General features: G+C 43.1%; 1 protein-coding gene across 4 annotated transcripts in view; it reads right to left on the bottom strand.

Annotated features, from left to right (window-relative positions):
- Window positions 1-16,058, bottom strand: part of grm8a (glutamate receptor, metabotropic 8a) — a 294,574-nt gene that overhangs the window by 201,191 nt on the left and 77,325 nt on the right. For all 4 annotated transcript variants that reach the window (XM_071502891.1, XM_071502890.1, XM_071502894.1 and 1 more), the window contains exon 3: window positions 4,188-4,404. In XM_071502891.1, coding sequence (XP_071358992.1) covers window positions 4,188-4,404 — 217 coding nt within the window. The remainder of the gene's footprint in view (window positions 1-4,187; window positions 4,405-16,058) is intronic.

Raw genomic sequence — 16,058 nt, 5'->3', positions numbered from 1 at the left:
ATGAGTAAACACGTTTGGCCCATGCTCGCTGAGCTGTGTCTGTTACTAGTTCTGCATGAGCGGAAAGCCATTGCCGGGGGTGACCACACACGGGGGCTGCATATGCTGGAAAAGTCGTGGTGAATTTTATTTCAGGGCGAAGGCACGGTTGAGCAAACTGCATAAATGTTTTACCGTCCCACTGTTGATTATATGCAACATAATGAGGCTTTTGAAGTGAATCCTCTGGAAAAAACTAAAAAAAGACGCAGCATTGGTGAAACTTCACCAATTGATGTGTTCTCTGTAGACAGAAATAGGTGGATGTGAGGAGCCGTGATTGCGGCGCTTTCACTTGTGACCTCCTGCAGTGAAGCTGAAGTGTTAGACAAGGGTTTTTAGTTTTACAGCTGCTTTTGTAAAACTCTTGTCGGGAAAATACTCTCAGAATATCCTTTGGGACCTGGTGTATCCTGACATATTATCACATTGACACAACAATTATTTGTCACAAACAAGACAAAGAGTTGACAACCGCATCTATGAGACTGTACCTGCAATTCACCAAAACCATGCTCCCGTTTTCAACCATAAACCGGACTGTAAAGCAACATCCACGAGCTCTCCTCTCTGTGGAGTCATTTTCTTTTTAAATCATCTTCATAAAATCCTCATGTTCCGCCTAAAACCGCAGTCTATGCATACGTTTAATGCTACAGAGAAGAGAATTCCAATTTTAAGTTTTCATGCTGAAAGTGCAAGGAATAATGGACTTAATGTTTGTTGAGTTATAATCGCAAGCCAGTGAATTCAGGAAGTATTGGCAGCCACAGCAAAACTGGTTTAGTTTGGACAAAACTCGTGTACATTTTTCTGCCAAAGCCTATTGTCATAATCAGTGTCGAGCTCGCGCTTTGAGACTGACTAACATCCACGTTCACACTGGCTACCTCCATCCAGAACAACAGCCGGCGGATAATTCCTGAATGTTGAACGCCAATATCCAGTTCTGACACAGTGATCATTAAATATGTCTATTCATTGCTGTCACCTCGAATATGAAGTTTTCCCTCTGAAGCAGTCCTGTAGAAACGACAGGATTTTGCTGACTGCCGTGTGGACTGAGAAATTAGTGCAGAATCTTCTGCATAATTCCTCCTGGGAGTGAAGCAATACAGCATCTGTGGAGCAGCAGACAAAAGTAGGACGTGTTCGGTTTCAAAGACTGTACTGGAGTAAGTAAATATTTAACTTTCTCAATGTATTCAATAAGAAGATGTACAAGACAAGCACGGAGAGGCCTGACGGTGCAGAATTAAACAGGTTCTGTGACTGGCCGTTGCCCACGCTGTCTGTAAACCCCCGACTCATTCTAACAAGACTTGAGCACCTGTTGTGGAACTTTTTTCGGTGATTATTATGCATGCACACACTCGCGCGCACACACACAACACACACAACACACACACAGAATCATCAGTGAACGATTACACACCGATTAATATGGATGTTTGGTATCAGTATGCAGAGTGCCTCGCAAGCTGCAATCATTACACTGCAATCACAAAATAATCACCTTGAAATTCCCTGTGGCTCTGAGTGTGTGTGTAAGTGTTTCTAAAGATGGCCACCTGTGTCACTATGTATATGTACGTGTGTGTGTGTGTGTGTGTGTGTGTGTGTAGTCGTAGCAGAGTGCTGTGCATCTGTATTAGGACAATATCATTATTTTGTCCCTGCTCAAGCTTCCTTGTCCCATTCTTCAGCTATACTCTGTCCCTCCCTATGCACACACACACACACACACACACACACACACACACACACACAGACACAGACACACTGAACTCTCCCTCTTCGGTCACTTTTCCCTCTCCCCTCTTCTTCGCAAAACCTTTTTTCTGCTCTCCCATCCCTTCATCTTCCTGGTTCTGTTCACATCTGCAGAGCTGCAGAGTAAACAACTGACTGACTGCTGTCACAGCATGTAGCCCCCTACACACACACACACACACACACACACACACACACAGGGTAAAGGAGTGCACTATCTGCTGACTCCCAGAACACTAAATACACACATTGCTGAGGACTGCTTTACCCTTTACAGTGGCACGCACGCGCAACCCAGGCACACACACTGATCCGAAGCCACAGCAAACATCTATGTGCTGACTGCCACAGCACACAGCCCCGGGCGAGCTGGCTCCAAACAAGCACAGAGACAGAGATGGACGGATAGACAGCAGCGCAGGCGTACACAGAGCTGTCATCTCTACAGCAGCACACAAACAATGCAGAAAAAGCAAGGGGGGGAAAAGACGGGAGTAGAAGATCAACAGAGAGCGATAAAAATAGAGAGATCTCAGCTGATGGTCCCTCAGATGGATTCTTTACATGTCTTTAGCCCTGTCAGTCTGTAAATATTTGTCAGCATCCAACTTGACGTCTTTTCAACAAACATTCCAGACATAAACAGGGAAGCCGACAGGGTTTTCATCTGTCAACATCACTTGGAGGATTTCGTGAACTGATTTGAGGCCGCGTTCACCCCAGCTCGCTGCTCCCGGGACCGCGGGGACCCCCGTGCTTTTAAGTCTGACATCAAAACAGACAAGTGATCCATGGCTCAGTGTCTCTCTCCCTGCCTGTGTCTCTGTCACTCTCATTTACTGGAGTGTAATTTACTCTCATCTCTGCTGCCACTCCAGCTCCTAATGAAGGAGTGATAGCCGAACATTCGCTCTTTTGTAATTTACCCTCGACACTATCTGTTCATAGCCAGGTGACAGATGCTTTCATTCAGGGCGCGAGCAGTGACTGAACGGCAGAATGTTGTCCATGTTAAGTGATATTCTAAACTTTCAGCTTATAGTTTAGTGCCTGTTTGTTCTTTCAGAAGTCAGCCTTGTTTGACTGTTTACTGGCGACTTCCAGCCGTATCCGAACTGCTTGTTGATGCAAACTGAACATTTGCTGCTTCATATTAAAAGTTTTCCACGTTGCTTTCCGCAGAGTTTCTTTATCAGTGCTATATAAAACAGGATCAGACAGCAGTCTGCACTAACACCATCATCAAACACCAAATGAGGGAATATATTCAGTAAATTTCGTGTTCATCCCTCCAGTAGAGTTCAAAGACTTGTACAGTTTATGTCACAGTGCATTACAGCTGTTGTGGAGACTCACGTTGGCTCAGCACTTGAACTCAACTGTACATCACTAATCACTTTATACTCTCTCGCACTCTCTAATGTTTGGGGTTTTTTTTTTTTTCAGTTTAGATGTGAAATTAGATCCTGAGTTAGAGCGTGTTCTACCAATTCCCAAGCACACAAACATTTTGACATCCATCTGAGGCTTATACAAGAGCCTGCACCATTGTTAAAAACTACATACGTACAGAGCCATGAAGAAATTTGAGAGTATGTCTGCACTTGTCCATCACATGCTTGCTATGATAACTCTCAGTCTCAGCTCACTTGCCACAGTCTGCAATCTACAGCCTGCAATTTAAGTGATTTTTTTTCCCTGGAGTGTTTCCCAAGAGACGGAAACAACAGGTTTCCACTCCGTTCTTGCTATAGTTCTAAAATTACAGGCTTAAGTCAGCGAACATGTATCATACATGAAAGTGCACCACGAACATGATATAATTTATCCTAACAGCAGAAAAGAAGTGGCGAACTTTCCCTCTTACAGTGTTTTTTTTTTATGGTAGCACAGGCTTTGGCTCTGCTCTCTCTAAAGTACATTCAAATGATAGCTTACACCAGAGCGACAGACCAACAAATGAAAGTGGTGAAAGTGTGGCGCACAACTGAAAGAGGGAGAGTTGTAAAGTTTGTTTCAGTAACTTTTAAGAAAACTTCCTAACACTGATGCATTATGTTATCTCCTAAAGATATGGAAAGATTTGGAGATAACTAAATATTTATGTGTCAAAATCCTGCATCTACACTGTTCTTGAAAGAGGCAGAAATGGTAAAAAAAAAAAAAACAAAACAAAACAAAACAAAAAACACAAACTCATACATAAAAAGGTCAACATTATGCACACATGGACCCCTGACAGTCCATGGACCATACTTTGAGAAACACAGGTCTACACTTCAGGAGCAAACCGCTCGACATCCATACATCACAACAGTCTCAAAGACACACACTGTTTCCCAACGAAAGAAAGAAAAGAAAAAGGCAGCTCGTACCAGTTTCCCTGGAGATCTGTATGAAGGCCTCCACGCCGCTCTCTCCGTAGTTGCCCTCTGAGGCGAGCGTGGACACGTAGTTCCACTCCATCGCCGTGACGATGTCCATCATGGCCTGGGCCTGGTAGGAGTCCGGCGGCACCACGCGGGAGAAGAAGTCATAGCGAGTGTTATCACTCAGCTCTGGGGCCGTGGAGGCGTAGCTGATCTGGGGGATCTGGATAAGAAACAGGGGGAGGACAGTCTGTCAATGACATGTTTGTGAGGCCGATTAGTGCCTGATATAGGAATGTGTTTTTCTACATTAATCGCTCAATTTCTTCGCAATCAGTTTCTTCACCTATCAGAGGAAAAAATAACTACGCAAAAAATACAAGTCATGCTGTGATAACTCTCTCACTTAAATCACACTTTTCAAGCATATTTTCACTGCGATGTATGTATACGGAGGAAACAGTTATAAATCCCTCTCGCTCCCAGCAGGATCGTGATTAATGATAATTCCCCGGGATGTGAAGGGAAGCTGTCAGCGCCAACGCCGAAATTCAACTGTCGACTTATCGGTGGTTCAGAGATGTGAAAGAAGCACCCGACCCATTTGTGGGTGAGTGGGTCCGGAGGAGAGAAACCAAAGTGGTGAGTAATCAGGGATCTGGATGTGGGACGACATGGGGAGGAAACAAAAAGGCAAACCGGTGATGCTAAGTGTAATTCATTCTTCAACGCTGACGTCATGGCTGACGGATTAAGGGTAGAGAGGAGAAGGTTTGACGCAGGAAGGCAAGACGCAAAAGAGACAGCGGGGACCTGACAGGAGGACAGACAGACAAAAAGCACAACAGGCAGATGGGAGGATGGCGAGACAAAGAGGTTGACAGAATGAGAGGAGACACGTGCGCGCACACAGACTCGTGCACACACAGGTATCAGTAGTGATAGGTAGCGTAGCAGGCCGAGGGTGTTAGATGGCTGACAGGCAGATTGATTTTTCTCCTGACAGAGGGGGACAGGAAGGGAAGACCCTGTACTTGCCGACACACACACACACACACACAGACACACACACACACACACACACAAAGTTGCTAGACAGACTTCTCATTGGCATTCATTGGAAGTAAGACTTAACTGCCAATCTAAACTAAAACATAAGGTGTGTCAGCTGTCTGTCTCTTCCACACAACCACACACACACACACACAACTCATACACACACACACAAATACAAATGTCTGCAATTGCTGAGCACAGCAAAACCCGTTGCTACAGCATGAAGAGATTTAAGACAGACAGCGTTTGTGTGTTTGCGGTGCGTTTTTGTGTTTGTGTGTGTGTGTGTGTGTGTGTGTGTGTGTCTGTGTGTGTGTGTGAGTGGAATCTTTCTAAAGCCCATCACTCACTGTCTTTATTCCCTCTGAGCGTCCCGTGAAGTCCCTGCCACCCTGCATCTACACTTGTCTTTGCCATTTTAAAAGGTCAGGGATATATCCAGATTTTGCAGGATTTTTGGAATCGTTCTTCTTCGGTGGTGCTGGTGCTGAGGCGCTGCAGTAAGTGGGTGTAAAACAGCCATGAATCTCCATACCTGGCATTCTCGCTTCAGGAGCTTGTTTTAAAAAAAAAATGTATAAGTCTTTCTTGAACCACAGCAATAAGAAAAATGAATTTTTAAACCGAATAGTATTCGTTCACCTCCTCCAGCAAAGAGTATTGAGAGAGCAAAGCGTTAATATGTTTTACTCCCACAGCAGCGATCAATGCACACCTCTAAGTGGACAGCGTCTCATTTCTTTTTAGCAGTTGAATATTGAATTTTCGAATCAAACTATTTTGTTCTTTTTTCTGTTGTTCAGTAACTTTTCATTTCTCTCTGAACTTTGTGGGAGTGTGTGTTTGGGACACTTGAGTAGTGTTATTGGTCTCCGCTGGCAGGGGAATACAACTGGAAACTTCAGATACTCCAGGACGTGTATGTATAATTCATAGAGGACGGGGATAAGCAAATAAAAAGAAAGAGAGGAGAAAAAAAAAATCAAAGTTGGGCCAGCTGAGGGAATAAAACTTGGTGAAACAACTTGTGTGCACGTCTGTGGCCCTGGATATATGTGCCTATGTGCGTGCTTTTTAATTTGTGTTGGTGTGTGAGCGTGTGCACGTGCTGTTTCACTTGTGCTTTTACTCTCTATGTGCATTTAAACAGGTGAATATCCATTTCAAAGAGAGCGGCTGCAGGAGTATGAGATATTTGTGTGTTTACAGCAGCAATGGGAAAGAAACCCTGTGACCTGGGCAAACCTGCTACTTTGATCTTTTGTTATTTCACTCCACAGCTGGGAAACTGGGGAACGGAGACGTACGCAGGCACAAATACACACTTGTGTACACCGCACAGTCATCCTCTTGTCATATTTCTCGAATCATTACTGAGAAAGAGGAGGAAAAGCAGGAACCAAAATAGTAAGTGAAGAAGAGCTGCATGCAGATTCAGTGTCACCCAGTATCGTCTGCTGCAGGCACAGACCCAATAGTGTACCTCCACAAACACACCTGTACTTTCCAAAAATTCATCTTCCTGCAGACATTTCTATAGTAACACAACCGCAGATCTCCCCCAGACACACATGTATAGGCACAGAAACTTTCCTCAGACTGCACACGACTCATGGTATGTGACATTTGAGTGCTGTAAATCATTCATGTGCTGTGAGTTGCGAGTGACTCCAGCCTTTTTTTTTTCTCTTCAAAGCAACTAGAGCTGGAGTTGTAGTTAGAGGCGGGAAATTAACAGCTTGGTTCCCCCACATCGCAGGGGAAGAAGATTATGCCTCCAATCCCCCTAATTCCATTTGCTCTAATGAATATGTGTGTGTGATAAAAAAAAAAAAAAAAAAAAGGGAAAGCGTATGTGTGTGTGCTGTTGAATGTGCAGTTTCAATTAGTGCTAGAAACGCTTCCTCACTCTCATACGCACGCATTAATCAATAGAGTTATGTACCGTTTCAGCGTCTTGATACACAGTTGTCATTCAGTTTGCATGTTGTGTTAACCACCCTTACTAAACACTCATCTTTTATTCTGCTCCTCCAGTATCAGTCAGTCAGCCACTTTGGTCCAGACTGAAATATCTATTGGATCGATTGCCAGGAAATTTTGGACAGATGTTCATGTTCTCCAGAGTATTCGTCCTAATGACTCTGGTGATCAACAGGCACCACAAGCACAGTGACAGCCATGGTTTTTAGGGAAAGGTTTCAACAACTATTGGATAGAAGCCCTTGGTCGGTGTGGAAAGTGTTCGGTCGAGAAGCATCTCGCAACGTTACAGTAAATGTTGGAAACATTCGCTCCACATACATTTTCATACAAGCTTTCAAACTAGCTGAGCTGAGCATGGGTTTTTTTTGTTTTTTTTTTAAAATACAGACGCAGCGCAGCATTTCAGTGTCTTTCACTAATCAAGACATGCCGAATCTTAGAGGCTTCCCAAGGCTCTCCGGATTACCAAAATTCTGCTATGCATGAAAAGTTAAAGGCTTACAGCCCTGCAGTGTTCGCCCTCTTGCAGGCACTGTTCTTTGCAGAGTCAGGAGGCCTCTGAAGCGGCACTTAGTCCCTGCACCTCTCCACTAAACCTCATTAGAAGCCTAAATTCTCCTCCAGAACAAACATTAATCTCCTTCATGTTGCGTGGCTGCCATTGAATGGCAATTTGGCCAATTCGGCAATGATATTAAGTCTCGCTTCTTTTGCATAAGTAGAGAATTGATCACAATGAAAACAGAATAGACCTCCATCGGCTATGAAAATAACAGAGATTAATTCCTAATTGAACCGTATTGCCCTCCAAGCAAATACTATTGAAAGAGCACAAACTAATGTGTTCTCCTTCCATGACAACAATCAATGCACACCAGTAGGTTGATGATATTTCATTTTTTCTGAGACTCATATTTGACTGAAACTAAAGAATACTCTTAATAGCCACTCATGTTTCTTAACAGTATGCCCTGAGTGAACTCTAGGGGAGTGAGACAAATATAAGCCAATATCCTGCACTGCCTGTCATCTATACATAGCCAAGTCTGCCTTTTCCTCAATGGCTTCAGCACTAGTGGGGAACAGTTTCATTCTTCACTATAGATCAATGCTGAATCCCACTGGAGGGCTGAACAGATAACTAATAGCCGGTTTTAGACCTTAACAGATCTAATGATCCGGCCCACTGGCCTTTTTGTATGTGACTTTCCAGCTGAGGATCAAAAATTGAGGAAATTCACTCCAATGACTCGCACCCAGTCTTACAGAGGAACCTAGAGGAACTCAGTAAAAGATGGATAAGCCTACATCAAGAGAGTTACTGGAAACGCATCTAGTGAAACTGCTCCATCATGAGGTATGTTATAGAAACCTGTGCTCCTCTCTCAAGATAAAGAAAGCTATGTACAGCTAAAAGTGACCTTTTCAAATGCCACTTGGAGGGTCTGAGGGAAATCACAGAAATCTAATCCAGAACTAATAAACCTAAACTTTCCCTTAAAAAGACTGGAGCTGCAGCGATTAATCGAATAAGATCGATAACTCTTTTGATAATTGATAAACCATTTCTGTCACTTTTCAGGCATAAAGGCCAAACATTCTCTGGTTTCAGCTTCTTTAATGTGAATAAATAATAGTAATGAAAATACCTTTGAGTTTTGCACCGATGGATTCTTCACATTTCTTTAGACAAACGATTAATTAACAGATAAATCAAGAACAAAAAAAAAAAAAAAAAAAAGTAATTCATTGTAGCTCTAACAAACATACACCATATCATTCCTCTTGTCATGTGGAGACCTGGCAGATGCATATCTTTGATCTAAATTGGCCGTTGAACCACAGCTTGACAAACATGAAGCTCATCTGGAGCTTATCTGAGCGGCTGATTATGTGTTAATAACAACTTATGGTTGTGTGAAAGTCATGCATCTGATACATAATGATGTGTGTGAGTGTATGCACGCGATCATGACTGTGTACATGTGTACATTTGTGTGTGTGTGTGTGTGTGTGTGTGTGTGTGTTTGGCGGTAATGGAGCTGTCGGGCCAGAATCTGAGCATTAGGTTGATAGATGGCAGTGGTCTGAAGCTAATTAACCCCACTGCATTACACACATACACAGCCTGTTTGTTACACACACACACACACACAGAACAGTGTCAGAGGAAGGATTGGATACGTTGTAGACCCTGCACACACGCAGCATGCACACACACTCAGTTACAGCAACAGGGTCCATGGTCATTGGTCAGTGATGGTGATTTAATTAATGAAACACATAAACATGTTTAAGTGTAGACACACATGTCAATGGAAAAATCATTAAATGCACTTATCTGTTCAACCTTTTCTAAAACTATCCACATTTTATATCTAGAAGACATGTGTACGGAGAAAAACGGCCAAATATTTACATTTGTTTGTAGTTTTGCAGCCACAATAACAAACCTTGGACCAACTCATTTCATTTTTTGAGCAGGAACAATTTTGACTGAGCTATCAGAGCATGGAAACCGAGAGAAGGAAGGCACACATACTGTAAATTGATCTGGCCGTCTGGAGCCCCGGCTCTGAGTCAGCCCAGAGAGTTGTTTACTTGCTCAAAATTTGACTCGTCCCTCTAACAGCCAGCCGTGGTCTGTGTCTAATGAGGAGAGGACTGGCACAGTGGGACCTTACCAAGTTAATTTACCAGGATGAAGACTGCTGGGGCTGAGAGTTTGGTGTCTCTCGCTCTGTCTAACCCCATCAACCCTGTCTGGGGCCATCTGTCTCTCTTTTTCCTCTCGCTGTCTGGCCCTCTGCCACCGTGTCTGTCCCTCCATCCTTCTTGTTCTGGATTTACTTGTGTTTTGTTGCTTTTTTTTTTTTTAGAGATGTCTGCCGGTTCAACTACCACAGAGACTGGTCATAGGTCCAGAATGGTAAACTGGAACGGCTCTTTTCAAAGTCACAAATCGAAATCGATGTTATCATTTCATAGCAGCACGTCTCCTCAAAGTGGCTTTGTTTAATGCTTAAAAATTAATGTGTCCTCTTACTGAGTATTTAGATACTTTTTCACTATTATGTTGAAAATTTGAAAGTAATTTAAGGAAGAAAAAAAAGACATCTGTACTGTCAGCCTACCAATATTATATTGATCAAAGGCTTGTAAATTAGAACAAAGCCATAGGGATATGATCGCACAGAGAGAAAGAAAATATTACCTCATTCTGTCTCAGATCACTGTTACTCTCTCTGGATCAGAGATGCTGCTTTAAATGCTGCTAAACAACAGTGATATTCTCTTTACCGTCTTGGCTCTACCCCGTGCACGCTCCCCACATCACAGGAAGTTCTGAATAGAGTAGCAGCCTGTAATTTGTTTGTCGACAAACAAACAAAAACAGGTAGACAAGATGAAAGAAAGGCAGCGAAGGAAAGCAGGTAAAAGGCAGGCTCTTCAAGAGAGCAGAGAGACCCGAAAAACAAAACAAAAAAAAGGCTGCGAGAGAAGTGAAACAACAGAAAAGACAGCAGAAGAGGGGGGCAATGAGCAAGAGGCAGGGCGAGAGGAAAGATGACAGGGGAACATTTAATGGGAGCAAAGAGAAAATGAAGAAGAGAAGTGGGAAACAATGAGAGGGGGAGATGAGAGAGAAATGATGAGAGGGAATGTTTAGCAGAAAGCACAAGAGACTAAAATGGAGAGAATGGAAAGGGAAAAGAAATAAAAGAGCCTGGATAGGAGAGGGTACATGCAAAACAGAAGGGGGGGGGGGGGGGCAGAGGAAAGAAAGACAGGACGAAGATGAATGAAGGGAACTGAGATACTTCATGAAAACAACAAATGGAGACGGGAGGCAAAGCAATGCAGATTCCTAGAAAAAGGCAACAGTAAGAAAGATCTGAGTGGAGCAGAGACAAAGGGAGACGTGAGACTGGAAGTGTTTAAAATGCTAAAAGGTTCAGAAAAGAGAGAGAGGCGACTCTGAGAAGATGAGAAACAAAGGGAGAGAGAAAGAGACTATTATGCGGCATGCTAATGAACAGGGCAGGAGTGACACAGATGAGACTGATGTAGGCGAGCACAAAGAGGAAAAAGAAGAAGATAAAATGACGGAACAAGACAAGCAGACGCAGGGTCTGTTTTAAAATGCATACCGGGGCTCCATTTAACCCCTTCATGCCCGCGTTTGTCTTCCGGCACTTCAATAAATCACCAAAATTGGACGGCTGTGTGAATCTTGGTGGTGTCATCGAGATGCCGCTACCTGCAGATGTGTCACAAAAGAAAAAAAAAAAAAAAAAAACCTTCATCTACAATATATGAGAAGGGCTGAATCACTGAGACGCTTTCCCTAGACATTGAGTTGATCTGGAAGTTCCGAATACAAGCGAGGCCCTGAGCGAGCCATCAAATTAGCGGCCCAGCCAGACATTAATTCCCCGGAGCTTTTCGGCGGCCCTGTGCAGGCTGTAGCAGAGACGGCGTTCGTGTGCTGAAGCCGTGAAGCTCACTCGGCGAGACCACCTCACTCCTGCCCGCTTTGTGACGGAAAGCTCGTGGCTTTGCAGCAGCCCTCTGCCAGCTGAATGTGGATGATGTAAGCATTTAGAAGCAATAACTGGCAGTCGGCAGCACTGTTAATATCACCAGCTCTCATGTGTTTTTATATAAGTCTTGGAAAGGGAGGTGTGTTCAAATGCCAGCAGCTCTGTGAGGCTGAATCAGCTGAATGCTAGCATCGTGCGAGCATGCTCATGACGAGTATGTTAACATGCAGATGCGCACAATCTTAGTTTAGCGTGTTACTGAGCTAATATTTGCTGATTAACACTAAACACGAAGCACAGCTGAGACTGAAGGTCTGAAGGTACTTTGGCCAGTATTTGATGGCAAACTACAATTTTGATCAGATAACACCACCAAAGTAAAAGTCACGGAAGACTTTAGGATTTATCCTTTGGGAAGCATCAATTTCACGACAATCCATCCAATAGTTTTTGGGACGCTTCACAAGACAGGGCAGGAAAATCTCATGGTTGCTCCAAAGGAAACATCAGAGCATCGCCAAAGTTAGTAACCTTCATCCTCTATGAACATCTGGACAAAATGACGTGGTAATTCATCCAGTGGTTGTTGAGATTTTTCCATCTGCACCAAAGGGATTCAGCGCGGTTAAAAGTGGCTCAATACATATTCATGTATAAACATGTTTATGGATATTTTTCAAGGCTTTAAACAAATGGAGGGCGACAGAGAAACATTTATCCTCCCTGCAAAAAGGGACATTTCATGGCTGTAACAAAGCACAGAGAAGTATCACAGGCATATTCATGTCTCAGGAAGATATGTCGTAATAGCACATTGGAAAGACGTATGCTCGCTTTCACATGTCAAATTTTGAATTGGTTGTGTTTCATAGACCCGCAAATTAAATCAAATAATAATTCCGGACCCCTTGTTTGACATACTCAATTACCTGGGGTTCTTTATAGAAAACTCCCTGTAGTATTTTAACATGATATAACAGGATAATTACGGGTTGAATTTAAGATAACAAAAGGAATAATTAATTCTATGTGGTAAATCTGGATGTGTGAGGGGGACTTGAGTTACAGGAAGTGTGAACAGAGACAATTTCAACCTATTACCATTAAAGGTCATTACTTTCTATGAGACATTAGCCTACACACAATATTGCAACACACTTACTGTTTGTGCTGTGATCATTTCTGACCAGTCTGCACAGTTTGCAGTGGGGGTTATTGGTTCCATGTTGCTTTTGCTTTCATGATCGATACAAGTTAATACAACTTTATAAAAGTAACATTAACTTGATAATCCAATCAATTATTTTCATATCGAAGACATTTTTATGTCTAAAATTCAGATTATTGGATTTTAGACTTTTTATGGAGCCGCAGAAACGCTGTACTAACATGACTAACTTGGACATTCTGTTCACAGTGTTACCAAGAGGGAACGTGAAAATGGAAAACACACAAATGGAACCTAAAATTGAACCCTTCAAATCCCCCCCCACCCCACCCCACCCCACCCCACCAGGTATTACATGCTTAGGCTGACAATGAATTAACTGTGGTGACACAGAAGGCCCTGGTGGAGAGGCAGGAGCTGTAATACCAACCCACCCCACTGCCTCAGCCAATTTCAATTTCAAGAGGGACCTTATTAAAGGCTGCACTTAGGCCCAAAAGATTGACCATTGTAGCGATGAATCTGCACCTGCTGCTGAGCGAAGGTCATAGGGTTGGCTGGAGGACAGGGTATGACAGGTGATTGAGGTGTGGAGGTGGCTGTGCCAGTATCAGTACAGTTACACACACACACACACACGCAAACACATAGTGGCAATATTGGTGAGATTATGTGTTGGTTTTCCAGTCTGGGCATGAGTGAACACACATTATGAGCTTCACTGAGGTTACATCTGTTTCCATGCACACACACACACACACACACACTTTTACACACAACCACTGCCAATATCAGAGAAGTGAGGATGGCCAGAGAGCTGGAGGGCAGGGACCTGAGGGTACAGCCTTTAATATAACTCTGTCAATGCGTTATCACTTTCTCTTTCACTAGAACACACAATCCCACACACACACACACACACACACACACACACACACACACACACACCCCTTACCACACATTCTGGAACCAACACAAATTTTATCACACACAAAACAAATGGCCGTCTGTCCTCACCTGTCTGAATATAGATCTAGTGATGATACACAACAAACACAAAAGCAAAGAAGTCACCTACTTGGACACACACACACACACACACAAACAACCAGCAGGGAAACAACTTGTATCTTTCTCTTATCTTTAATTATGGCTCATTGTGAGTGGACATTTTGGCAGGTGAAGCAATACTGAGTGCATCCTCTTTTGACAGCACAAAGTCATGACAAACTGAAGCTTCCCCAACCAGTGTTTAATTACTCTTTCACAGCATGCAATTACAGGCAGGAGCATTCACAAAAAAAAGATGCCTAACAATGTACAAAGCCTTCTGATATGTAGTGGATTTAGTCCAGCAAACTGACACCAACGGGGGAACAAACACCTCAAGCTTGTGGATTAATAATACTTTATTTGACAGTTGAGAAGAAAGCTATTCACAGCTATTATGATTTGAAGTGATAGTGCGGGTTATTTGATGTGGGGTTGTGTGAGATTGTCTATAGTCAGTGTATTACCTACAGTAGATTTGAATCACTGCACTCCCAGTTTAGAGAAGCAGCCGGGAGCACTGTGATAGAAGATTAGCAATGTTCTGCTGTGGACGGGGCCATCCACAAAAAAGTGTTTCATCCACTTAAAAAAAAAAAAATGCCCACAGGAAAAAAAAAAAAAAACTATATCAGTTCAAGTTTACACTTTGAATATTTTCACAACTTGACGTTAAACAGCCCTTTCCTTTGGAACTACATTTTTTTTCAAACATCAAGTAGTAATACAGTAGTTCAGTGGTTCACAAGCTGTAGTTACAAAAGAATAAATGCAGTGAAAATATTCAAAATAAAGCGTACACTTAAACTGATACTGGCATTGTTTTAAACTGGCTGAAACACGTGATGATGGCCCCTGTCCACAGCAGGACATTGCTCAGCTTCTCTGCCGATGGTCCCTCCTGCTTCTCCGAACTGGGAGCGTGCTGATCTGAATCCACTGCAGGTAACACACAGACTATAGATAAATACCTCACATAGCCCCACGTCAGATAACTTTAAGACTGATTGAATGACTCACCTTTTCTCAGACATCCAAACAGTCAACTGCATGACTGCTAAAATGATAAATAACCGTTTCTTCGCTCACTTCTTTACTGTCTCACCCTCCATCCCCATATCTTCAGCTCTTGCTTTTCTCCCCCAGTTAACATACATGTAAGGTCACCCTGACTTTACTCACTGTTTTTTTGTCATCATAATGCCTCACTCCACTGTCTCACCTCTATTTGTGTATGTTATTTGAATAATATATCCTCTGTCACTGCACGAGATTTCAGTTGCTGAAGGGAGGCAGCTGTCTCACACACACACACACACACACACAAAGAAGGCATCAGACTACTTGATCCAAGCCAGCCACCTGCAGCTTCTCCTCTGTTTTGTCTCTCCCTGCAGTTACACAAAAGTGCTACCCAACAGTGCTTCATTGTGAGTTTTGTACTTTATAGAGTGTGTGTGTGTGTGTGTGTGTGTGTGTGTGTGTGTGTGCAGGCAGGTGCGTGTGTGAACACTTGACACCTGCCAGCATTCATGCTCATTGTGTTCCTGTATGCATTCCTGTGTCCCACTGCGCAACTGTAGCCGCAAATGTCACAAATTCCTCAAAACACCCACACAAAGTCAAACTTACATACATTTCAGTCTTTGTAAATCCACAAATATAGCCAAAGGACAGACACACACATTGAGAAAAAAAATACAGTACACACGCCTGCCAGTGTTGCAGAATTATGAGTCAGAGCAAGTCTGACTTTCAAACAGGTATTCCCCAGCATCACAACCATTAGGCATATATTCCCATTGTTACACTTGCAAATGAGCCTCATACATCATGCAATATGCCAGCAGACCTGCACGCAAAGCATTTCAAATCTGTTTAATGAAAAACAACTTAGCAGCAAATTAGAGGCTAGAAAGTCTTTAAAAACCATTTGAGCGTGCATGTTCTGGTTATGTAATAAGTTTTGGTTAAGCGATCGGTACGAGGACACATTTTTGAGACAACGTGAGGGTGACAAATTTCCCCAGGGCGGGGAGCAGAGACATGGCTCGAGCACGCACAGCTATCGTC

This window comes from Trachinotus anak, unplaced genomic scaffold (genome assembly GCF_046630095.1).
Source record: "Trachinotus anak isolate AG129_WGS33_773 ecotype Australia unplaced genomic scaffold, CSIRO_AGI_Tana_v1 ptg000018l, whole genome shotgun sequence".
Taxonomy (NCBI): domain Eukaryota; kingdom Metazoa; phylum Chordata; class Actinopteri; order Carangiformes; family Carangidae; genus Trachinotus; species Trachinotus anak.
This window is presented reverse-complemented; position numbering and strand designations above follow the sequence as displayed.